Consider the following 25,446-nt stretch of genomic DNA (forward strand, 5'->3'; position numbering starts at 1 on the left):
GCAGCGTTGCGCCCCTAGAGATTTTACTTAGGTACGTCATGACCTACTTATTCCCAAATTTTGGTGCACTATCTCGATCATGAGCGTCATAAAAAAAATAATAAACGACTTTGACCCCTTATAACTACCCTCGGCCAAAACTGTGGTTTCCGGCCGTTGGTGAAAATCATGTACACAACTAATTCAACATATCCACGTATAGTTTTTCCATATTACTTATCACGCACAAAATCCGCTCCCAGCTCTTAAACTAATACTATATATAACAAATGTTATCAAAAATGATAAATAAATGTTGCGTAAGTATTTAATTGTGCTAATAATTGCCAAAAAAGTAGGTATAGTATTTTTACTACAAAAGCGATATTACGTAGGTCAAAATTTTTACATGGCAATAATGAAAAGTCACATTCTAATGTTTTGACAGTTCTCTTACACACCAAATAATGTCACTATAAAAATCTCCACATTCATCTTTTTTTTTTGGTATATCGGCCTTCGACGGTAATCCAGTAATCTTATAATCAATTTATAAGACATAACAATTCGCCAAAGAGTTCTAAAAACATAAGTTTTTTTATACATATAAATGCAGACTAAAAATCTAAAAATTAAATAAATGACTAATTAACGCAAGAAAAATAGTCACGAGTGTCAAAATTTCATAAATGTTAATATTGCCAAAATTTCATTATTTAGTGGAGTATACTTGCCTGCAGTTAGGCCAATCACAAACAAACATTACAGTGCGGTAAATTTGAATTACTCCTCCTAGTTTAACTCTTTAATCGGTAATCCCGCCATAAGGCCGGCATTAAAATAATCGAATTATTTTCTCTTCTTGCTCTTACATCGACTACACCGCTTTTCGGCAAGAATAGTGTCGAAAAGTGGTAACGGTTTAAAAGTTGTAGGTTCAGTTACTTGAGAGATAATATATGGTCAACGTGGAAACATGCAAGTGAATCGTACGTAGAAATTATTGCTCTGGAACACGTGTAATCGAACCGTAAAATAAAATAGTTCTAGTTGTCCAATTGATTTCATATTTTTTTTGGTAAGTACTTATAGTGTTTGTTTGATAGTTTACTAGCGTATTTGGTGAAAAATATAAAATTAGTGCTGTTCTTGAGTGTTGAGTGATACCCGCCTTTTGGCCGGCTTGTCGGTGTACGGTAAAATAAGTACTTCGCGTATTTGAATAAAAGTACATATTTGTATTATTTTACTTTTATTATTTATACATTTCTTTCTTTCTATTGTAGAACATGGAAAATAATAGATCTCAAAGACGAAGAAAGTATGGTGCGAAAAGGTATAACAAGCTGACAGACGCGGAAAAAATGACAAAATACGATCTTTCCACAATAACCGATGAACAAATCGACGACATCGTGAACTCTAATCTTGATTCAGATGACGAGATAGTTTACGAAGATGATGATGATAACATAGCCGATCCGGATTATGTGCTTACAGCCGAGAAGGATGAGATCATTTTTTCCTGTTTACCTGAAAATATCATTGATTTGGAGCTCTCCACGAACCTTCCGTTGGAGCTAGGTAATATCACTGATGTTAGTGAAGGTTTAGTGGGTGTTTCAGAACCACATGCAAATATATTTACTTCTGAAATGGCAACATTAACTTTGCCGGAACTTATAATATCAGAAAATACATCACCAGAAGTTCCAACAACTGATCCGCATACTCAAATGGACGTTTCAGTATCACCCGTACCGTTAGCATCAAAAGAACCATTTGCATCAACTTCCACACAACTAGCAACAACCACTAATTTCAAAACCAAAGAAAAGACCCAAATCCCCGTTACCAACTGTAGAAGCTACGGGACCACAAATAGTACCATCAGCGGGGGGGCTTCACTGGCACAGGCATGCTAATCAAACACGAAAAGTCACAATGCAATACTAATTTTTTCTCTTGCTTTGAGTTGACCTCATTGAATCTCATATGGGGCAAAGTGAATTGCGCATTAAAACAATGGATGCAATGAAACGTATCTTTTTACCATTTTCTGGATATGGCTGTCACAAACGCGTTCATTTTATATCAGATCATATAATGCAGATGCTGCTAAAACAGATTTTAAATAATAGTCCTGTCGCCAGGGGGGGTACAACGGCCTCCTTAATTCAGATGGACTTACCCAAGTTTTTTTTATATATTTTGACCCGTAGAATACGAATTTTTTGGGTAACAGTTGATCCGGATGTCGATAAGATTGTTATAGACAAAGAACTTGAGGAATTACATAACAGCGATTTCTCGCAAAACAAAACATCTTTTTGTATTTTTTGGGTCATTTTAAGCAAAAAATATTCCTACAAGTTTTTTCGTAGAATGCATAGTTTTCGAGATAACCGCGGTTGAACTTTCAAAAAATCGAAAAATTGCAATTTATGAACCCGAATAACTTTTGATTAAAAAATAAAGTAGCAATTCTGCTTACGCATTTGAAAGTTTAAGTCAAATTATATCGGTTTTGATTATTTGCATTGCTAAAAATTAATTTTTTTATTGTTAAACTAATCTATAAACACACAGAGTGTTTCCCGTGCCTAATACATACGTTTTAACGCATGCTACGTAGAAATTGCCTCGCTTGCACTTGTAGCTACTCCACCTACTCGTTCGATTTTAAATGAGAAATTATAGAAAACATCACTCACATACCAGGTGTTTATAGCTTTGTTTAACAATAAAATAATAAATTTTTAGCAATGCAAATAATCAAAACCGATATAATTTGACTTAAACTTTCAAATGCGGTAAGCAGAATTGCTACTTTATTTTTTAATCAAAAGTTATTAGGGTTCAAAAATTACAATTTTTCGATTTTTTGAAAGTTCAACCGCGGTTATCTCGAAAACTATGCATTCTACGAAAAAACTTGTAGGAATATTTTTTGCTTAAAATGACCCAAAAAATACAAAAAGATGTTTTGTTTTGCGAGAAATCGCTGTTATGTAATTCCTCAAGTTCTTTGTCTATAACAATCTTATCGACATCCGGATAAACTGTTACCCAAAAAATTCGTATTCTGCGGGTCAAAATATATAAAAAAAACTTGGGTAAGTCCATCTGAATTAAGGAGGCCGTTGTACTCCCCCCTGGCGACAGGACTATAAGGAGTTTCACAAGAAAAAAACATGAGACTATTCCAATTTCGTGTGAAAAGTGCTCAAGCTCTGTGCTCTTCTGTTCAGAAAAGACCCATTGGTCGACATTCAAATTCACCGCTCACTACTAATAGTACTAAAGCTGGTATAAAGGCAACGCATCCTGTTGAAGACGTATGTTACGATGGAGTAGATCATGTTCCTGAATGGATTCCAGGTAGTAAAAAGGCTTGCAAATACTGCAAGAAATCAGAAACACACACTTTCTGCCTGAAATGTCAACTACATGTATGCCATTCCGGTGCCAAGAATTGTTGGAACGACTACTACGTCCGTCGTTAATGTATTTCTTTCATTAGTATTTACATGTTAATTTTTTTTATCAAGTTTATATCAATAACAATTTAAATGTTTTTATAAGCAATAAAAAAGCACTGTCAGCTATGCTGACAAATGTGGCAGTCCTTAAGAGAGCAAATGCTACCCGCGAGCTGCTTGATAACATCAAATGTAGAAAGATGGCCTATTTTGGACACGTAGTAAGGGGAGACCGGTATAATATTCTTCAACTTATTATGATGGGTAAAATCGAAGGACGCAAAGGAATTGGTAGAAAGCAGGCCTCTTGGTTGAAGAATATCCGGGAGTGGACGGGAATAAAGAAAGCAGAACACCTATTTAGAATAGCTCAAGACAGAGACAGTTTCGCCATGTTAATCGCCAACGTCAAGGGGACTTGATAGGGCACGTTAGGAAGAAAAAAGCACTAGTTAATTTTTCCCTGTAGAACGATATACCGGCCGTACGGCCGGAATTCTTCTTTTTCACATTGTGGCTGAGTCAATAACGATATCAAAAAATTAACTTTCCATTCGTGTTTCACTTAGCAAAATTGCCACGAAACCAAAATTTTCAGAAAGTTGAACCCCCTATTTATATTTTGCCGATTAAAGGGTTAAAAACGAGGATAGATTTTTTCCTTGTTGTTCCGTTTGGGGCTGAAAAGATAAATTGTGATGAATTTTTGGAAACGCAATTCTTAATATTATATCCACTTTATACATAAATTGCAAAAGTATCGTTAAAAAACTAATTATTAATAATTTGCAACTTCACAATATGTTTCTATCAAATGCTTAACTTTAAACTGCGGTTGCCAAAAATGTCAGGTAACGACGCTAGGTGTCGCGTCAGTCATGCACGGAGCGAATACTATTTTCATATTGTTGTTTTTTATTCGTAAAACTAGTGATGTAAGAAGAGAAATATTCTGGAGAACGAGAATATTCTCGGCCAGAAAATTCTCAGCGAGAATATTCTCGGGCAGAAAATTATTTTCGTGAATTTTCTATATTGTTTTTGCCAATTCACCTCGTATATTTTTTGCATCCCAAACATTATTATTCTTGAAGCTCAAACACCTACTTGCCGCTCCGCTCATGAAATCCCCGAAAATCTAAGTAGCCGGGGCTGGGAAATCCCATGAATCACTAGCTAGGGTGTTTACAGTGTCAGTATTTATTGTTTTGGTGCTATATTAACGTGCAAATATTTAGAATGGATCGAAGTAAAGCATAATTTACTAAAACACCTAAAACGCTCAGTATACTACTCGCGAAGTCGATCGAAGTTCAGCGAGTACGAGAGTGTAGACAGGTTGTTCATGCGACTTTGCTGCGCCTCGCCTCGGCCTACTTGCATTCTGTGGCGGTTTTTGAGACCAAGTCAAAGGAACCAAAGTCCTTATCGCCCGGCGTGAATGTGTTCCTCACGAAGTAGAACGAGTGTGTAGTGACGGTTACTTCGGACTTCGGTGAACTTTCCCGAAGTAACTTCGCGGGAGTTTGGTGCTCGCTTTAAAAGGAATATATGGAATTACTGTAAAATTAAAAGTGTATAAGGTAAAACAAGTACTTTTGCAAATTTTGTGATAGTCGATACTTGAAAAATGCAACAAGAATGACAAAACATTTAGTAAAATGTGTTAAATGTCCAGTGGGAGCGAGACAATTATTTGAAAAGGATCAACAGAAACATTCATCAACTGCTTTTCAGCCAACACAGTTGTTAGATTCGTCCAATGACGGTAAGCATGCCTTCATCCAGTGCATTGACTGAAAGAAGTTTCAGTACTTATGGTTTTATCCACTCTTCTAAAAGAAACCGGCTTACTGGTGAACGGGCTGATAATGTAACTTCTATTGCTCACAATTTAAAATTGTTAGACGTAGACCAATCCATGACTGAGCTGGCGACTAGTGAAAAACAAAATCCCACAACTTCTCATCAGTACATTGAAATGCATAATGAAGATGACCAGGATGAGCTAATGATAGAAATGGATTCTGAATCTGAGGCCTCATCTTTTTCAGATTAGCTCATCACATCCAGTATTTGCTGTTAAGAAAATTTCATTTTTTTTTGTCAAATAAATTTTGTTTTCTGTAGTTTTTGTATTTTTTTATACAGTGCTAGTCAAAAGTCCGTACCCCCTCGTATCTTTTGAACGGTTATACCTATAATAGTGAAATTTGGAGGGAGGAAATAAGCGAACGTAGGCTTCTTAACTAGTCATGACAGGTGACGTAATAGTGACAGATGACGTTACAGAGCCACTATGACCGATAATTTTAAAGGGGACCTTATGGCAAGTGATACCTCGTTTGAAAGGTATTCAAGATACCTATTCAGTCATACTATTTTTTTTGGGTTTTAGTTGATTTTGGTGAATAAATTAAATAAATGTAATATTGTAGTTTCGCATTTAATTAATAAAAATTCAAATGCTTGTCTATTGTTTTTTTGTCAAAAATGTTGACGTTTTTCAATTTTCTAGTAGTTTTTACGTCAACGTCAACCTTTTTGACAAGTAATCATATGCGGAATTTTGAATTTTTATTAATTAAATGCGAAACTACAATTTTATATTTATTTCATTTATTCATCAAAATTAGCTTAAACCAAACAAAATTAGTATGACTGAATAGGTATTTTAAATACCTTTCAAACGAGGTATTACTTGCCATAAGGTTCCATTTAAAAATATCTGTCGCAGTGGCGCTGTAAAGTCATCTGTCATAATAACGTCACCTGGCATGACTAGTTAAAAAGCTTACGTCCCTTTATTTCCTCCCTCCAAATTTCACTATTATAGGTATATCCGTTAATCCGTTCAAAAGATACGAGGGGGGTACGGACTTTTGACTAGCACTGTATACAGTAAGCACGTAAAGGTTGGAATAAATTCATTTTCTCGAGAATGGACGATTTTGGAAAAAAGTACCGAAACAGGTCAATTTTTATTTTTAAATTACGACTTTTTGGCATATACAGGGTGTCTGCGTAACTAGGAACCATATGGGAAACTTTTTTAATATCAATTTTACGAAAAAAAGTTATTCTTTATAAAGTGCTCTGCATAGTCTAAAACCTAAGGTCCAATCATCAGATATCAAATTTTGTCAACAGTATACGAGGTATGTCAAAAAATATGAATTTCACTCAAGAGCAAACTACCTTTATATTTCAAAATATCAAAAAAATTTATTATGAAAAGTTATTTGTAATTAAAAACCATATTCAAATACCTATGCAATAACAGCCTTCTTCTTGAAAAAAAAATTCTGAAATTTTCCTAAATTACCGATTAAGAACATAATTTTTATTTATTAGACATGTAATAACTCTTTTATTAATAATTTTAGGAAAAAAAGTTATTCTTCATAAAAATCTGTGCAGGGTCTAAACCTCAAGATGCAACCATCAGTTATCCAAGTTTGTTAATTTTATACGAGGTGTGTCAAATAATATGAATTTAGAAAGAATTCTTTCCACACCTCGTATAAAATTAACAAACTTGGATAACTGATGGTTGCATCTTGAGGTTTAGACTATGCACATATTTTTATGAAGAATAACTTTTCTTCCTAAAATTATTAATAAAAGAGTTATTACATGTCTAATAAATAAAAATGATTTCGGAATCGGTAATTTAGGAAAATTTCAGAATTTTTTTTTCAAGTAGAAGGCTGTTATTGCATATTTGAATATGGTTTTTAATTACAAATAACTTTTCATAATACATTTTTTTGCTATTTTGAAATATAAAGGGAGTTTGCTCTTGAGCGAAATTCATATTTTTTGACATACCTCGTATCCTGTTGACAAAATTTGATATCTGATGATTGCATCTTAGGTTTTAGACTATGCAGAGCACTTTATAAAGAATGACTTTTTTTCGTAAAATTGATATTAAAAAAGTTTCCCACATGGTTCCAAGTTACGCAGACACCCTGTATATCATACTAGTGACGTCACCCATCTGGGCGTAATGACGTCATCGATGATTTTTTAATTGGGAATAGGGGTCGTGTGATAGCTCATTTGAAAGGTAATACAATTCTCTATTCATTAATATAACCATTAACATAATTATTTATACAGGGTGTCCAAAAAAAATTGATTAAATTTACTGACATAAAAAGAAGAATGCAAGTAATTTATTTAATTTAAAATACATTTCACTGCTCTCAGAAAACAGAAAAAAATGTTTATTTGAAAAATAATCATTGCTTTTCGCTTAAATTAAATGTTCAAACTGTCAAGAGGAAGGTGGGTGGCTGCTTTAATACTGAATTTAAGCAAAAAAACAATATTTATTTGTCAAATAAACATTTCCTGTTTTCTGATAGGAGTAAAATGTATTTTGAGTTAAATAAATTACACACATTCTTCTTTTTATGTCAATAAATTTATTTCAAAAATGTTTTTTGGACACCCTGTATAAATAATTATTTTAATGTTTTTTTTTCTGAATAGAGAATTGAATTACCTTTCAAATGAGCTATCACACGACTCCTACTCTCATTTAAAAAAATCGTAGATGACGTAATCACGCCCAGATGGGTGACGTCACTAGTATGATATATATGCCAAAAAGTCGCAATTTAAAAATAAACATTGACCTGTTTCTGGATTTTTTTCCAAAATCGTCCATTCCCGAGAAAATTAATTTATTCCAACCTTTACGTGCTCACTGTATAAAGAACACTGTTGTTTCGTCTCATAATTTTGTATATAATTTAATGATTTTTAACACCCTATTTCATCATTAACAATATCCATAAGCGCGTCATAAGGTTCATTCTCAAAAAATTCTCCATATCGAGAATATTCTCGGGACTATTCTCCGATTTTTCATTCTCGAGAATTTTCCAACACTACGTGAAACAGTCACTACTATGAGCACCAATATTCATTAAACTTTATATTGTTTCCATTTTAATTGCATTTTTTAAATTCACTTTCAGTCTGATGCAACCGAACCAGTGGGTGTGCAAGCAAGAGAAACTGTAAGAGTAAATTATTTTGGAACACTTAGAGTTTGTGAAGCTTTGTTTCCTTTGCTGAGAAACAATGCAAAAGTGGTAAATGTATCTAGTTCTGCAGGACATTTATTTAGAATACCGTCTGAAGCTCTTAGACAAGAATTTTCAAAAAGGGATTTGACAGTACCCGAACTTACTAAGCTGATGGAAAGATTTGTGAAGTAAGTTTGCCTACATTCCATAAACTATTCTGTCATATAATTCCCCGTTAAAACCAAACAACTTGCTCTTTTGACTAAATTGCTGCCGGTCATTGTTTTGCAAATGTAGAAGATAATCCCTCAAAAAAGCACCGAAAGATTGCCAAGTTAGTTTGGTGAACTTCTCCTTTTTAATATGTATCACCTTTTGAATGTTTTTTCCTATAAAATGGAATATTTTTTGATCTAAATTAATTTTACGCTGAGTCAGTATTTAGTGAAACTCTACTCGTATAATGAATGGGTTGCATGTGTGAGTCCATACCAGTGTAGTAAAGAAAAGAGAGACGTTCTCACAAACAATTTATTTTACAACTGACGACCGGTTTCACTGTCTACACTTTGCACTGCATCTTCAGGTCCCGGTTAAAGTAAAATTAAATGCTACAAACAACAAAAAACCAGAGTTAGTTAAGTGGTCTGGTTTAAATCAAAAGTTAATGATCAAGCCAATCTCAAAGTACATATATTTATGCATACACATAAATACCCACATGTACGTGCGTATGGTGTGTAACCCTCACACTCACATACATGCACGCATTTATATGTAGTGGTAACAAGAGTATGTCAAGTACAGGATATACACTTACTTTCCGGTACAAGGGAAGAACATAGTAGTATTCAATATCATACTTTTTCTCTGCACTTTGCTAAAGGGAGGGTTGGTAGAGGGATAGATTTGAATGTAATATATTAACAAAACATTGGCAGTATCTTGAGGGGATTAGTAAGAAAACACGACATTAAACCGAGAAACGAAAAATTGTTAGTTATATATAAAGTGATGTTATTTTTAATTAATTGTGTAGATTTTATTTACATAGGATTATTAGATGTTGTTAAGGATGTTCAAGAACTTTAGATGTAAAATTGGGTGTGCAATTTTTAGACAAGATTGGTCGGATATGCAATAGTTGTGATCTGATTGTAAAAATTTGTTTGAAGTATTGAAATTGAAAAATTGAACAATAGTAATTTGATAAAAAAATTTATATTAAAAGTGTCAATCAATAAAATCATTAATAACTAATTCAGAATTAAAGTCAAGTGTATAGATAATGCAGTAGGTAATTTTAAATTTATTGTAATATAAAGTTATAATTATCTGTAGAGCAATGAAACTTTATGAAGTATAACTAAAAAAGTTGAAGAAGTAATATATGAAAAAATTAATAAATGAAAAAATCTTTGATTTATGTTAATATCTGTTGAATTTAATAAACAGTTGAGTAGGTTAAAATTAATTTAAAATTTTAAAAATTTTTTAAAACATTACCTGTTTGAGTTGAATTAGATGGTTTCTTTATAATGATAAAAATTTTTATCAAATTACTATTGTTCAATTTTTCAATTTCAATTCTTCAAACAAATGTTTACAATCAGATCACAACTATTGCATATCCGACCAATCTTGTCTAAAAATTGCACACCCAATTTTACATCTATAAGTTCTTGAACATCCTGAACAACATCTAATAATCCTATATAAATAAAATCTACACAATTAATTAAAAATAACATCACTTTATATATAACTAACAATTTTTCGTTTCTCGGTTTAATGTCGTGTTTTCTTACTAATCCCCTCAAGATCCTGCCAATGTTTTGTTAATACATTACATTCAAATCTATCCCTCTACCAACCCTCCCTTTAGCAAAGTGCAGAGATAAATTATGATATTGAATACTACTACTATGTTCTTCCCTTATACCGGAAAGTAAGTGTATATCTTGTACTTGACATACTTTTGTTACCACTACATATAAATGCGTGCATGTATGTGAGTGTGAGGGTTACACACCATACGCACGTACATGTGGGTATTTATGTGTATGCATAAATATATGTACTTTGAGATTGGCTTGATCATTAACTTTTGATTTAAACCAGACCACTTAATTAACTCTGGTTTTTTGTTGTTTGTAGCATTTAATTTTACTTTAACCGGGACCTGAAGATGCTGTGCAAAGTGTAGACAGCGAAACCGGTCGTCAGTTGTAAAATAAATTGTTTGTGAGAACGTCTCTCTTTTCTTTACTACTCTACTCGTATCTTCAAGATCCCTGACAAACGGTAAGCTATTTTTGATACCTTTCGTGTTCTTTACATTTATTTTCTGTAATTTCGCATATTTGACATTATTATTTTGTCATTTAGTTAGGATCCAATATGGGTCCGATATCAATTCCAATGTAGGTCCGAAGTTAATTGCAATGTTGCTCCGACGTAATCCTAAGGAAATCCAAAGATTGTTCAAGTAAAATCCAAGTGTAAATCTTAAGTTATTACCAATTAGTTCTAAAGTCAACCCAATTTTAGCCTCAAACGTAATTCCAAAGTTAATTTCCTTTATAAAGTGAGAAGGTATCTTTGGCATTCTGATCGATTTAAAATTTTTTATCAGAAGAAATCTGAAACAAACACCTAAAGCTTATTCTCCTTTCTTTATCGAAACATGCGTTGACAGTGGCTTGCACTTGTCTTGAAATGAAAATAGTTACTAATTTTAGAGCAAGCTCGACAAAATACTTTTCCTCCATCCAGCTTTAATCCAAGATATGGCTGAATCCAAGCACTTAATTTACACCTCACGATATAAACAATTTAACGAAGTCACGGGTCTTCTTCTTCTTCTTGTAGTGCCTATCCTTTTCGGATGTTGGAGACCATCATGGCAATCTGTACAAGTCACGGGTAACCTAGTAAAATTACACTATAAATGCTCTTAAAATTTGTCTCAGTATGGCAGAGTGGGGCACATTCGGCCTGCGGGCAGATTCAGCAACTGCAAATAAAATTTTAAATTAGCAGAATTTCGCTTCCATTTTTCGCTATAAATGTGGCAACAATGCATCTGCACTTTAGTTGTTGATATTTCTGCAATAAACAGCGTCCAAATATTTGTTTTGTTGTTAGTGTGTTTTTTCAAGCTAAAGAAAAGTTTAAAAAAAATATTTTATGTAATTTAGATAGTTGCTGTTCACATGTTTTTGTAAAAATTTGCTCACATTAGGTTGAAAATCTCTAGTTTCAGAATATGCATTAACATATCCTCGAACTTAAACCAGAAGGTCACAATAAATTTTTCATGCTTGCAAAATCAGGCGGGGTACTTTCGACCGGCCTAATGGGGTACATTTGGGAGTGGCCCATTGTGTCCCACACTAATTTAGTAGTCGTTTTTTTAGTAGATTTTGAAATAAATAATCGGCCATCTACTTCAAAAAGAGTCGGCACAGTCCTTGATGACTCTGTACAAGATAATAATAAAAAGTCGGGGATCGACAGCGACGAAACAGTTCCGAGCAAAATTCCGGAATATGTAAGACCTTTCCCAATAGTTAAAAAAAGTCAAGATAAAAAAAGAAAAATTAAATCAAACCAAGGAAAATCTAGAATTTATACAGAAACTCCTGAAAACAGCGATTGGAAGAAATAAAAAATGAAAAAAAAAAGAATGTGTGTGTACTATGTACGCACGTAAGAAGATATTCTTCTATTATATAATAGGTAATTTAAACGAAGTAAATATACTTAAAAGGTTATTTGTATTTTATTTAAAAATCAAACTAACTTTCTTATCTACCACTTTCAAAAAATTTTTATTAAAACAACCAAAAATAAAAAAAAATATGAATCGCCCGGGAATTGAACACGCAACCTTCCAATCTCAGTGCTAACGCATTTCTAACTACTCCATCGAGGCACTAGAAATAAATATGTAAGTTTCGGATATAATTACACAACACGGCGACATATAGTGTAAAAATGTTATGCTTACATAATATTTTATTAAACCAAAAACACAAGAATTATAATAAATAATACATTTCCTAAAACCACTAATATATTCTTTTAATGACTTATTTGCACGGTTACAGATACATACATACCTATCTTGAAAGATTAGCAATGAACTACATACTGTCAGTGTGCGCAGGCGCGCGGTAAATGTACAATTTTACCCTCAATCGATTCGCCGCTAAAGAAGAATATCTTCAATAAAAGAAAAAGTGAAATTAGCAAAAGAGGACAGTACTCTAAGAAAGAAGCAAAAAATTTTAACCAATATTAAGAATATAATACCAATATATAAGCAAAGAAAGTAAAAATCCAAAAAATAAAAAAAAAGTTTTTGATTACAGCTCTAGCAGTGAATCGGAATATAGTATTTTTTGTGACGACACGGAGGACAAAGAAGTTTTGAATCCGGCGAGGGACTCATAAAAGACACTTTCATATTAGTAAAATTTGAACTGAAAACAACAGTAGTTTATTATGTTAGAAATGTGATTGAAAGAATATCTGATTCTGAATATTTTGTCAAATATTTGCTGCTCAGGGGAAATTCTAATAAATTTTATTTTCTTCAAATAAAGGACACAGAAACCTGCGAAAAATCAAGTATTCATGCCACATGTAGTGACATTTCACTACAACTTTGAAGGAATTACGGTTAAGTAAATATCTTTGTTAGTTATTAGACATTATTATGTTTTTTTAGTTCATTAGTTCATTTTTGATGTGCTAATTTTCTTACTGTTCCATGTTTTGTATCTTCAAAACAATGTTTGATAACTCTTCCTTTAATAAACAGTTTAACTTGTAAAAATATCGTTTCTAAATACCTTAAAACATTGTGACCCAAAGTTCCCCTTGGCCTGGCTGATTGTGCCCCTGAGGGCACAATCTTTTTTATTTATTAACAAAAAAACTAAAATATATTCAAAAAAATTGTTTTACTGTTTAAATGGACAAAAGTACAAATTTTACTTTTTTGTTTGTAAGTTAAATTAATGAAACATTTTTTGTACTTTTTACCTAAAAACAATAATTATGGGGCCGAATGTGCCCCACTCTCCCCTGCACATATTTATAGTGTTTGACGCGAAAACCGTAAATGAAACCAAATTTTGAAGATTCATTCAGCTACTTATTCCTAAAAGCTTCACCGGCACTTTCACCCCTTTTTGGATTTCGGAAAAACCTGTCCCACTAAAAGATCCTAATTATGTTTTATTTTGCTTGTATATTAAGGTTGTTTTGTTTACTAGTTTACCTAAAACTTTTTATTACAATTACCTATGCAATTTGTTATAAACATAATATGAAAGGGCCTAGCCGGGAAAGATGATGAAAAGTGCCCCCAACTCGATTCGAATTCCATATAGGTCACCGTTTAGCATATATAGTGAAACTAACTTTCTGAAATTTTTAGCCCCCTAGGTGGTCATGTGACCCACCTAGATCCTAATTAAGGTTTTTATGTTTTTATTTCTTATCTCAGCCGCATCAAGAACTAGCGAAAAACTTTAAATATAAAAGTTGTAAGCTTTAAAAATATCTTCCCGAAAATTTTTTTTTAATTATTGGCGGGAAATTTAAATTTTTAAACGATTTTAAAATTTTAAATGAGTATAAAAAATAACTATGACATTCGTTTTCACGAAAAAAATATATAACGTGTATTTTTGCATAATGTTTCACCCAAAATTTTTTCAAATTTTTAAAATTGGTGAAACGCCCCTTTAAAAATAAAAAACCGCATTTTTTGTTTTTTTTTTTCGTTTTTTGATACAATTTTATACATATTTTTCAATAACACCGTCACTGGGGTAGGTAAAAAACTAAAAAATAATTGGGGTTTGCTTAATAAAAATTTTTTGTAACGCCATCCATTTTCAAGATAAAGGGCGTTGAAGAAAACAAAATTTTACACATTTTTTACGATTTTGCCGAAACTACTGGCAACATTGTAATAAAACTTGGCGGGTTTTAAGAGGTAGTTATTGTGCATGTTTTGACATACAATTAAGGATTTGATATTCATCATTGGCGCGCTTAGGGGTAATGGTCTGAACTTTTCAAAGAAAAAAAGATAGTACGCCACTGACATATTTCAAATTAACAATCATTTTTGAATTCCTCGTTCAATTTGCGATAAAAAACTATCTTCTCATTTTTTCATACGAGGCGCCGTTTTGCTGCAAAAAATAAAATATCTTAACGCTTCCAAAGTATTCGAATTAGTTTTTATAATGGATGTGTTTATGTAGATTTAGAAACTACTATAGTAGTATTTTATTTCATAGAAGTTCGAATACTTTGTAAGGGTTAAGATGTTTTATTTTTTGAATAAAAATGGCGCGTCGTATGAAAAAATAGGAAGATAGATTTTTTGTCACAAATTGAACGGGGAATTCAAAAACGATTGTTAATTTGAAATATGTCAGTGGCGTACTATCTTTTTTCTTTAAAAAGTTCAGGCCATTACCCCTATGCGCGCCAATGATAAATATAAAATTCTTAATTGTATGTCAAAAAATGCACAACAACTACCTCTTAAAACTCGCCAAATTTTATTACAATGTTGCTAGTAGTTTCGGCAAAATCGTAAAAAATGTGTAAAATTTTGTTTTCTTCAACGCCCTGTATCTTGAAAATGGATGGCATTACAAAAAATTTTTATTATGCAAACCAAAATTATTTTTCAGTTTTTTACCTATTCTAGTGACGGTGTTACCTTTTTTGAAAAATATGTATAAAATTGTATTAAAAAACTAAAAAAAAAACGAAAAAATTCAGGGTGAAACAGTATGCAAAAATACACGTTATATATTTTTTTTCGCACATAACTTTTTAAATCTTACAACTTTTTTATTTAAAGTTTTTCGCTAGTTCCCGATGCGGCTGAGATAAAAAATAAAAACCTAAAAACCCTAATTAGGCTCTAGGTGGGTCACATGACCACCTAGGGGGCTAAAAATTTCAGAAAGTTAGTTTCACTATATATGCTAAACGGTGACCTATATCTAATTCGAATCGAGTTGGGGGCACTTTTTATCATCTTACCCGCCTAGGCCTTTAATGGAAAATGTGCCAGATCTGCAAAAAATACACTTTGCATATACACTTCTCCAAGAAATTAAAGCACCACCTTAAAAATGGGTCATTTTGATGTCTCGAATTTCCTATCTTCCTTTCGAAACTGTTGTCCGATTTAAGTAATTTTTTTAATATGTTATAGTCTTATTCTTTAACAATACCGCTGTAATAATATTGCTACCAGTCATGTAAATCGTCATTGTATACCGGGTGTAAGTTCGCGTGTCCCTGTAGAATATTCTAGCATTTATAAAATACTGAAATTACAACCCAACTCTAGCCTTATGTTTTCTTAACATTTTGTTTTTTGATTAATTCGCTTAAGTTGGATCATAAAAAAGTTAGGTACTTTAACAACTAGCCTTGTTTTTCATCAATACAGAGTGATTTTAAATAAGTGTGGCAAACTTAAGGGGTATTTGTGCATGAAAAAAATAATGACAGTTTGCTTTATAAACGTATGTCCGCAAATGCTTCGTTTCCGAGATAGGGTATGTTGAAATTTTTCTTACATTCTGACAATTTATTTATTGTTCTAAAACTGGTTAAGATATAAAAATGAAATTTGGTGGGATTTAAGAGGTAGTTATTGTGGATTTTTTGACATACAATTAAGAATTTTATGTTCACCATTGGCGCACATAAGGGTCATATTACCCGAATGCGCGCCAATGGTGAATATTAAATTCCTGATTGTATATAAAAAAAATGCGCAATAACTACTTCTTAAAACCAACAAAATTTCATTCGCATATCTTAACCGGTTTTAGAGCAATAAATAAATAGTCAGTTTGTAAGAAAAATTTCAACATCCCCTAGCTCGGAAACGAAGCATTTGCGGACATACAGTTGAATCCGCGAGTCTTTACCCGTGCGTCATCATTTAAAGCATACGAAATAAGTTGGAAATTTACTAAACGCAACGGCACGTGGATATTATTCCGATCACGGGTTATAGTATAAAATTTGACGTTATCAAATAAATAGAATGTCAAATTTAAGTTTTGCTTTAAAATTTTGGTGCATAATTACAGCTACATTTGAAGTAGCTTAATAAATTATTTTATTATCATTGATTAATAAATAAATAAACAATTTATAAAAAAATTCGATAACATATTTTCTTTTTGTTATTTTATTCACTTTGGCGGAACCTTAAACACAAGCATTCAACTGTGTCAACAATGAGGTTAGCTTTGTACCATAGAAAAAAGTGTTGTGTGATTGGGTAGAATGCGATCTTACCCTTCCAAAAATATGTCACGTATTTCAGCACCTGGTTAATTGGAAGGATACTACAAATCTGGCCTCCACATAAGTGGTATGTAGCTTCGACATGATAGGTGTGAAATTTTAAACGTTCTTGTTGTTGATTGGATAGGAAGGGTAATTAGCCTCCATGCTAGGTACATCATAGCCTCCATACGGTACTTCCAATATTTAATATTATTTTATTCAAGTGGACAATAAAGGTAAAACACAAACAACTTTTGTTTCTTAATTATTTATTTATACAATAATGTGACATTTTACATAGAAATATGAGTATTTAATTTGGATTAAATATATGTTTACTTGTTGAATTTTTCCACCGTCTGCACACAACAGCTGATCGGCCATTAGACCTAACAACAAAACGCGAAATAAAATGTGTATTTTAAAACTGTTGGATAAACAGTAGGGACCTACAATCAGAAAATCTCTACCTTACAATCAGAAAAACTTTAAAAAGGTTCTCGATTACAAAATAACAAAAATATCAAAAAACACGAATGAATATCTTTTTATGGTGACACAAACAAACTACAAAACACACGCGTCCTCTCGAAAATCCCGTACAATACAAAATCTAGTCAGTGCCAGGCCAGATTTGTCAAAGTCATGTTCCACCAATCACGATGCCGACATCAGCGCCTCTGTAAAATTGGAAGGAAACTAAATACCATTACATTTTTTTACTAGAGTGCGCGGGGCATGCTTTGTACGTTGTCAAAATTTATCGTAAAATAACAAACTTATTACAAAATTTTTTAACTCCAATATAAAATTAGTTGTGAAAACAACTATTTGTATACTATAAAAAACTTCAAAATGCAAAAATTCGACAAAATAACAGCAAAAAATTCAACAAACTGACAGCCACAAAAGTAAACAAACCAAAACGTCAGAAATTGTACTTAAAATATGTGAAGACATCCCCAATCGTCTTTCTTTGTACCTATCTCTTTTCAATGCACTGAGTCTAAATCGTTCATAAAAATAACATGTGTCTCTGCTTAATAACAGGCGGCAGCTGGTTTGTCATTAATTTCATGCGTGGAAGAGAATGATGCTAAATAAAAAGTATGTGTTTTATCTCGCCAGGTATTAATGACGCTCGGGTAAAGACTCGCGGACTCAACTGTACGTTTATAAAGCAAACTGTTATTATTTTTTTATGCAGAATTGTCCCGTAAAGTTTGCCATACTTATTTAAAAACACCCTTATTGACGACAAACAAGGCTAGTTGTTAAAGTTCCTAACTTTTTTATTGTCCAACATAAGCGAATGAATAAAAAAATAGAATGTTAAGAAAACATGAGGCTATCGTTGAGTTTTAATTTCAGTATTTTATAAATGCTAGAATATTCCACAGGGTCATGCGAACTTTGAGAAAAAACCAGTCTGATTGGTACACCCGGTATACAATGACAATTTACCTATCTATTGACAATATTATTACAGCGATAATGTTAAAGAATAAGGTATCAAAAAAATCACTTAAATCGGACAATAGGTTTAGGAAATTCGAGACATTAAAAATGAATAATTTTTAAGGTGGTGCGTTAATTTCTTGGAGAAGTGTATTTCGGTCTCTAGTCAACACTTAATTACTCACGTAAATTTTACTATAGTGTTCTTATAGGTAGTCATAAGTCATAAGAATTGTGATGACGCATGTGAAATTGCAATATTTAAATATTTTATTTTCTTTTAGATCAGCTGAAAACGACAAGACAGTGGAAGAAGGTTGGGGAGGTTCCACGTATGTAGTGTCAAAAGTTGGCGTATCGGCATTAACAAACATTCAACAGCGACTATTCGATGAAGAAAAGCCTAATCGTAACATATCCATCAATTCAGTTCATCCTGGATATGTAAAAACAGATATGACGTCTCAAAAAGGAGTTTTATCCATTGAAGATGGAGCAAAAAGTACGTTGTTTGCTGCATTGGATGCTAACTTAAAAGGAAAATATATTTGGCAGGATTGTAAAGTCGTTGATTGGTATACTGATAGTGTACCACGAAAATAAGTCAATAAAAATTTAACACATACCTCCTGTTTGTAAATTATTTATACCCAAAACCTAAAACAATTGTAGTTTTCTACTTGCACATTTCAACATAATGCGTAACTTATTAGATTGACTTGGTTGTTCCGAATGAACGGTAAAGAACAATACTGACTTCATTTTAAACTTGTCAGAATCATTGCATTGCAGGTGTTACGATATTTTTACTATACGTGAATAATAAGGCGAATAAATACATCTTAGACTTGTTTAAAATCAAATTATGCGGCCAATTCTCCAAAAGAAAATTTCAGCGTGCCTTCAAAACTTAACTTTATATTTCCCCCAAGGCAATTTACAAATCGTTCCTCAAAAAAAACAGCTTAACACGGGAGCAGTCGCGCCGTTGGAAAAAAATCTAACATTTTATCCTTTTTCGTGATAACTTAATGAAAAATTTTGCAACATAACTTTCCACTCGAAGTGCCTCGAGGAAGGGTGTAGTAATGCCTATGTTAATTTTTTTTTTGGAATTTATGGCTTTGGTGGGAACCAATTGTGAGAAATAATATTTCTAACATAACAAGTTACTCACACAAGGGCACTCTTTTGTCTAGAAGCTGAGAAATTGGCTTCAAAGGCGGAGGAACTATGATATTAGTGAACGGCATAAGGATGCAGAAGGCAAGGAGAAACCACTGCATTAAAGACTTCTTGCAAGTATCTCTAGTACAATTATCATGGTGATAAAAAACTTATGACTACTGATCATGAAAATCGGATTTCAAGATCCGGCAGAAAAGGTAAATCTAGTTCAGACCGTGAGGCCTTCCAGGTCGTCAACAAGAAAAATCCCTACGAACCAGAATACATTCTAGATGATAGATCTCTAAGAGTTTTGCGAGCAGCCGTAAAGATAGGTACATGGAACGTTAGAACAATGTACGAAGAGGGAAAAATCTATAATGCCATTCAAGAAATGGAAAGACTCTCGATTAGTATTATGGGAATAAGCGAAATGCGTTGGACAGATACGGGACACCGAGTTATCAAAGACCACAAAATATTCTACTCAGGAAATCTTAAAAACGAACATGTAAATGGAGTGGGCCTAATTATTAATGCTACAATCGCTAACTGTGTCAATCACTTTGTACCTGTGTCAGAAAGAATGCTCTTAGTTCAGCTAAACACAACTCCCATAAAAACAAATATTCAAGTGTACGCTCCTACAGCGGACGCCCCAGAAGAAATTATAGAAGAATTTTACAGTGACCTTACTAATATTGTCTAAAGGATTCGGAAAAACGAAATACTACTAATAATGGGCGACTTTAATGCCAAAGTTGGCAAAGGACAAAGTGGAAATTTAGTAGGATCCTTTGGGCTAGGAGAACGTAACGAACGTGGAGACCGTTTGATTGAATTTGCAACTGAAGAACAGCTCGTAGTCACAAACACCTTCTATGATCTTCCTCCAAGACGACTGTATACGTGGAAATCTCCTCAGGATACTCCAGATTACACAGTAAGAAATCAAATGGACTATATCCTTGTCAACAAACGATTTAGAAACTTATAACATCTGTAAAAACGTACCCGGGATCCGACATAAAATCGGATCACAATCCACTTGTCGCCAAAATGAAACTTAGTTTAAAGAAAATTCAAAGACCAAAAATTCGGAAATACGATATTAATCAACTGAAAAATAAAACAGTAAAAGGAAAGGTACAAAAACGCCTAAAAGAAGAAACGTGGGTTCATACAGAAATTGATAACACAGAGTTAGAACTAGAAAAGATACACAAAGTAAGTCAAGAAATATCAGAGAAATACTTGAGACCTGAAAGAACAAAGAATGGATGACAGAGGAGATTCTATGTACGATGGAAGACAGAAGAAAAGCTAAAGATAATAAGAATAACTACAACAAAATAGATAACGAAATTAAAAGGGCTATTAAAATAGCAAAAGAAAATTGGTTAAGCTCGAAATGTACAGAGATAGAGTTATTAGAACAAAAACATGATTGGTTTAATCTCCATAAAAAAATCAAAGAAGCTGCAGGCTTATGTAAACACAAGAACACTGGATTTCTGACAGATAATCAGAGAAACATAGTACAGTGGAACCCCGATAAGTCGGCCTCCGATAACCCGGAAGTCCGGCTAACCCGAACCGATTTTCATCAGACAAAACAAACATTTTTTCACTTTGACCATGTTTTTTACCAAGAAATAAACAATACTGTATACAACTGTACGTAATTTAGATATATTGTGCATATTTTATGTATTTCATGTTTTTGCAATTATAATGGAGTAATCTGTAAGTATACCGTGTTTTATTAATTTTTACCATATTCTCCGGCTAACTCGGATTTTCGATAAATCGGATCGGCCGCAGTCTCGATTAATCCGACTTATCAAGGTTCCACTGTATTGGAAATAGAACAGAAAAGGGATATTTGGATTAAATACGTGGAAAAAACTTTTCAAGATATACGAAGTAACACTGGCATCACAACAAACACCAACTACGAAAACGGACCTCCACTTCTAGTTGAAGAAGTAACGTATGCCATCAAAAGTACCAAAGATGGTAAAGCAGTAGGCCCTGATCATTTTCATTCCGAATTCTTAAAGCTTATGGACTACGACGGCATAAAATGGTTGACAAATATATTTAACAAAATATATGACACACGCATAATTCCCCAAAAATCGCTAGAATCAACTTTTATAAATCTTCCAAAAAAACCCAATGCGAGAAAGTGCGAAGACTATAGAATTATAAGCCTTATGAGCCATTTACTTAAAACATTTCTAAAGGTCATTCACTAACGAATATATACAAAGTGCGAGGAACAACTAACAAGAACACAATTCCAATTTCGTGATGCTCTGGGAACACGGGAGGCCCTTTTTGCTGTGCAAATGCTATTTCAGAGATGCAGGGATGTAAATTGTGATATATACGTATGCTTTAGCATTTGACAGAGTAAAACATGACAAATTATTAACTCTAATGCAAGAAATTGGAATTGACAACAAAGATCTAAGAATTATCAGAAACATTTATTACAATCAAACGGCAAAAATTAAAATAGAAGACCAGTTAACTGATAAAATTGCAATAGAACGAGGAGTACGACAGGGCTGTATTTTATCTCCACCAGGGCTGCTTTATCCATTAGGCAATATAGGCAGTTGCCTAGGGCGGCACATTATGAGAGGGTGGCAAAAATACTGTACAAAAAAATATTTTTATTTAAAAATTATAGATCTGGGTTCTGTCATTAAAGATTATAAAGCTCTTTCAAATTACTTTACCGCAAGGAAACCAAAAAAATTGTGCCCATATAAAACATATAAAGAAATAAGAAACAGAAAAACAAAAATTCAATTTGACGAGGGGGCCGATGATGAACCAAACTTTTCGGCTAGTGATGAGATGAAGATCCACACATTCTATATTATAATCGACACTCTGATAAGAGACCTGAATAGACGTTTGGAATTTTATCGACTTATTTATCAACGTTTTCGTGTTATTAACATATTTGTCAAAATTAAGCAATGAAGAAATTATTAAAGAAGCTGAAAATCTGATACAAAATAAAGACGACCAAGATACATCATTCATACATGAATGCATTCACTCAAAGGGTGATTTGGATACCACAATAAAATCACCAATTGACATACTTATCTTACTATTTAAAAAAGAAGAGTTGGTGCAGTCACTGAAGGAGGATATGAGATACTACCTCCGATTTCGTTGAACCTCGGTCAATTTGCATGAAAATTGGTGAGTGGTTAGAGGATATCTCAAGGAACAAAGGTGGCATGGTGCCAACTTGCGCTTTTACCCTAGGAGTGGATTATTGTATTAAAAATAATCCCAAAATTCGATAAAGAGACAAAGAATTTGTTATATAAAGTTATTAAAATAATTCAAAACTTTTTGAGTGACTCAAGATCAAAGATTTTCATTTTTCTTGAGAAAAATGCATGTTTTTAACCGATTTTTCATAAATAACTCAAAAACTATAAGATTTTACAAAAAAGTTATTACCAAAATTGAAGCTAATAAAAAAATTAAATAAACTCCTTAATGGAAAAACCTTTTAATGTTAACTAAAAGTGAGTTAAAGGTAATTGAATGTATATTTTTTTCGGCGAGTACCCAAATCTAAGTATTCACGCTTAAATAACAGGAAAATGATGCATTTTATAACACAACCTTATCAAACATTTGTCAAAGTACTTAGTAATATCTATCAAATGAGCCACCGAACAAGTTGATAGCATTAAAATTTATGCAGAAAATATTTTTCATAATTTATATTTTAAAATTTTTTCCAAAAAAGTTATTGTTTTTTTTTAATAACTCCGTTAATTTTTACGATATCAGGTTTGACTAAAAACCATTTGAAAGTTCATATTAATGGTTATTAAATTACGTTGAATTTAATCTTTTAAACCCCTTACTTTTTTAAAAATAAAAGGTTAAATGGCCCCGGTTACATGGTTCTCGCAGCCAAATTTAAGCTTTAATCGTTTCTATCTCGGTTATTTTTTACCCTACAAAAATAGTAAAAAGGTAAAATATTTGATACAGAAAAAACTAAAATTTGGTTATACATATATCACTTTTTACATATATTGAGTATTTTTGGAGTATCAAAGATTACGATAATTTTAGAATTTCTGATTTTTTAAAATTATAACTGTTTTTCAAAAATGTGCATTCTAAACCTTCAAAATTATTGAAATAATTACTTATGCTAATATAAAAAAATTCTTCTAAGGATTACTATAAATTTTAATTTTTGTGGAAATGGCGTACTTATGTTTTATTTTTCACTTCTTCCTATAAAGTTCTAAAGGGTTCTCTTATTTTCATCATAACTTGCTTAATTGTGATGCTATTAACTTCTACTGGAGCTCATTTGATAGGTGCTCCGAAGTACTTTGACAAGTGTTTAGAAGGTATATTTTATAAAATGCATCGTTTTCCCGTTATTTTAGCTTGAATACTTAGATTTGAGTACTCATTAAAAAAAATATACATTCAATTACCCATAACACACTTTAAATTAACATTAGTTTAGTTCTTTAAGTGAGGAGAGTATTCAGCTTTTTTATTATCTTCAATTTTGGTAATAATAACTTTTTTGTAAAAGTTTACAATTTTTGAGTTATACGTGAAAAACAGCTTTAAAACATGCATTTTTTTAAGAAAAACTAAAATCTTTGATCTTTAATAACTCATAAAGTATTGATTTATATTAATAACTTTGTATAACAAATTTTGCTTTGAATTTGTCTCTCTATCGATTTATGGTATTATTTAAAAAATAATAATTTTACCACCACGGTAAAAGCGCAAGTTGGCATCATGTCCCCTTTGCTCCTTTAGGTATCCTCTAACTACTCACCAATTTTCATGAAAATCGATGGAGGTTCTAAAAACTTCAGACTGCACTAAGTGGATTGAAAGATATTTTCCCTAATTTTGACATTGCTTTATTCATTTCTATAAATATTCATTTTATACAGTGAGCACGTAAAGGTTGGAATAAATTCGTTTTCTCGAGAATGGATGATTTTGGAAAAAAATCCCGAAACAGGTCCATTTTTATTTTTAAATTACGACTTTTTGGCATATATATCATATTAGTGACGTCACCCATCTGGGCGTGATGACGTCATCGATGATTTTTTTAAATAGGAATAGGGGTCGTGTGATAGCTTATTTGAAAGGTAATTTAATTATATATTCAGTAATATAAACATTTACATAATTAGACAAGGTGTCTAAAAGAAATGTTTTTTTAATTAAATTTATTAACATAAAAAGAAGAATGCATGTAATTTTTTTAGTCAAAAATACATTTTACTGCTCTCAGAAAACAGAAAAAAATGTTTATTTGAAAAATAATCATTGCTTTTCGCTTAAATTAAATGTTCAAACTGTCAAGAGGAAGGTGAGTGGCGACTTTAATATTGAATTTAGGCAAAAAACAATATTTACTTGTTAAATAAACATTATTTCTTGTTTTATGATAGCACTAAAATGTATTTTGAGTTAAATAAATTACACACATTCTTCTTTTTATGTCAATAAATTTAAATAAAAAAATATTTTTTGGACACCGTGTATAAGTAATTATACTAATGTGTATATTACTGAATAGATAATTGTATTACCTTTCAAATGAGCTATCACACGACCCCTGTTCTCATTTAAAAAAATCATCGATTACGTCATCACGCCCAGATGGGTGACGTCACTAGTATGATTCATATTCCAAAAAGTCGCAATTTAAAAATAAAAATTGACCTGTTTCGGGATTTTTTTTCCAAAATCGTCCGTTCTCGAGAAAATGAATTTATTCCAACCTTTACGTGCTCACTGTATAATATATTCATTATTATACATTTGCAGCATTCAGCTTTCCGCTGAAAGGTTATTTTCGAAAATGTCAAGAATTAAAAATAATTTCCCATCAAGTATGACGCAAGAACGTAACAATTTATCGA

The 25,446-nt window shown here is 32.2% G+C and overlaps 1 protein-coding gene across 1 annotated transcript in view; it reads left to right on the forward strand.

The window, feature by feature from the left end:
- LOC126885219 (carbonyl reductase [NADPH] 1-like) overlaps nucleotides 1–18,938 on the forward strand; it is a 43,713-nt gene extending 24,775 nt beyond the window's left edge. The window contains exons 3-4 of the mRNA XM_050651672.1: nucleotides 8,453–8,691; nucleotides 18,598–18,938. Of these exons, the coding sequence (XP_050507629.1) occupies nucleotides 8,453–8,691; nucleotides 18,598–18,916 (558 nt within the window). The 3' untranslated portion in view covers nucleotides 18,917–18,938. The remainder of the gene's footprint in view (nucleotides 1–8,452; nucleotides 8,692–18,597) is intronic.
- The last annotated feature ends 6,508 nt before the right edge of the window (nucleotides 18,939–25,446 follow it).

Source organism: Diabrotica virgifera, chromosome 5 (genome assembly GCF_917563875.1).
Source record: "Diabrotica virgifera virgifera chromosome 5, PGI_DIABVI_V3a".
NCBI classification, from domain to species: domain Eukaryota; kingdom Metazoa; phylum Arthropoda; class Insecta; order Coleoptera; family Chrysomelidae; genus Diabrotica; species Diabrotica virgifera.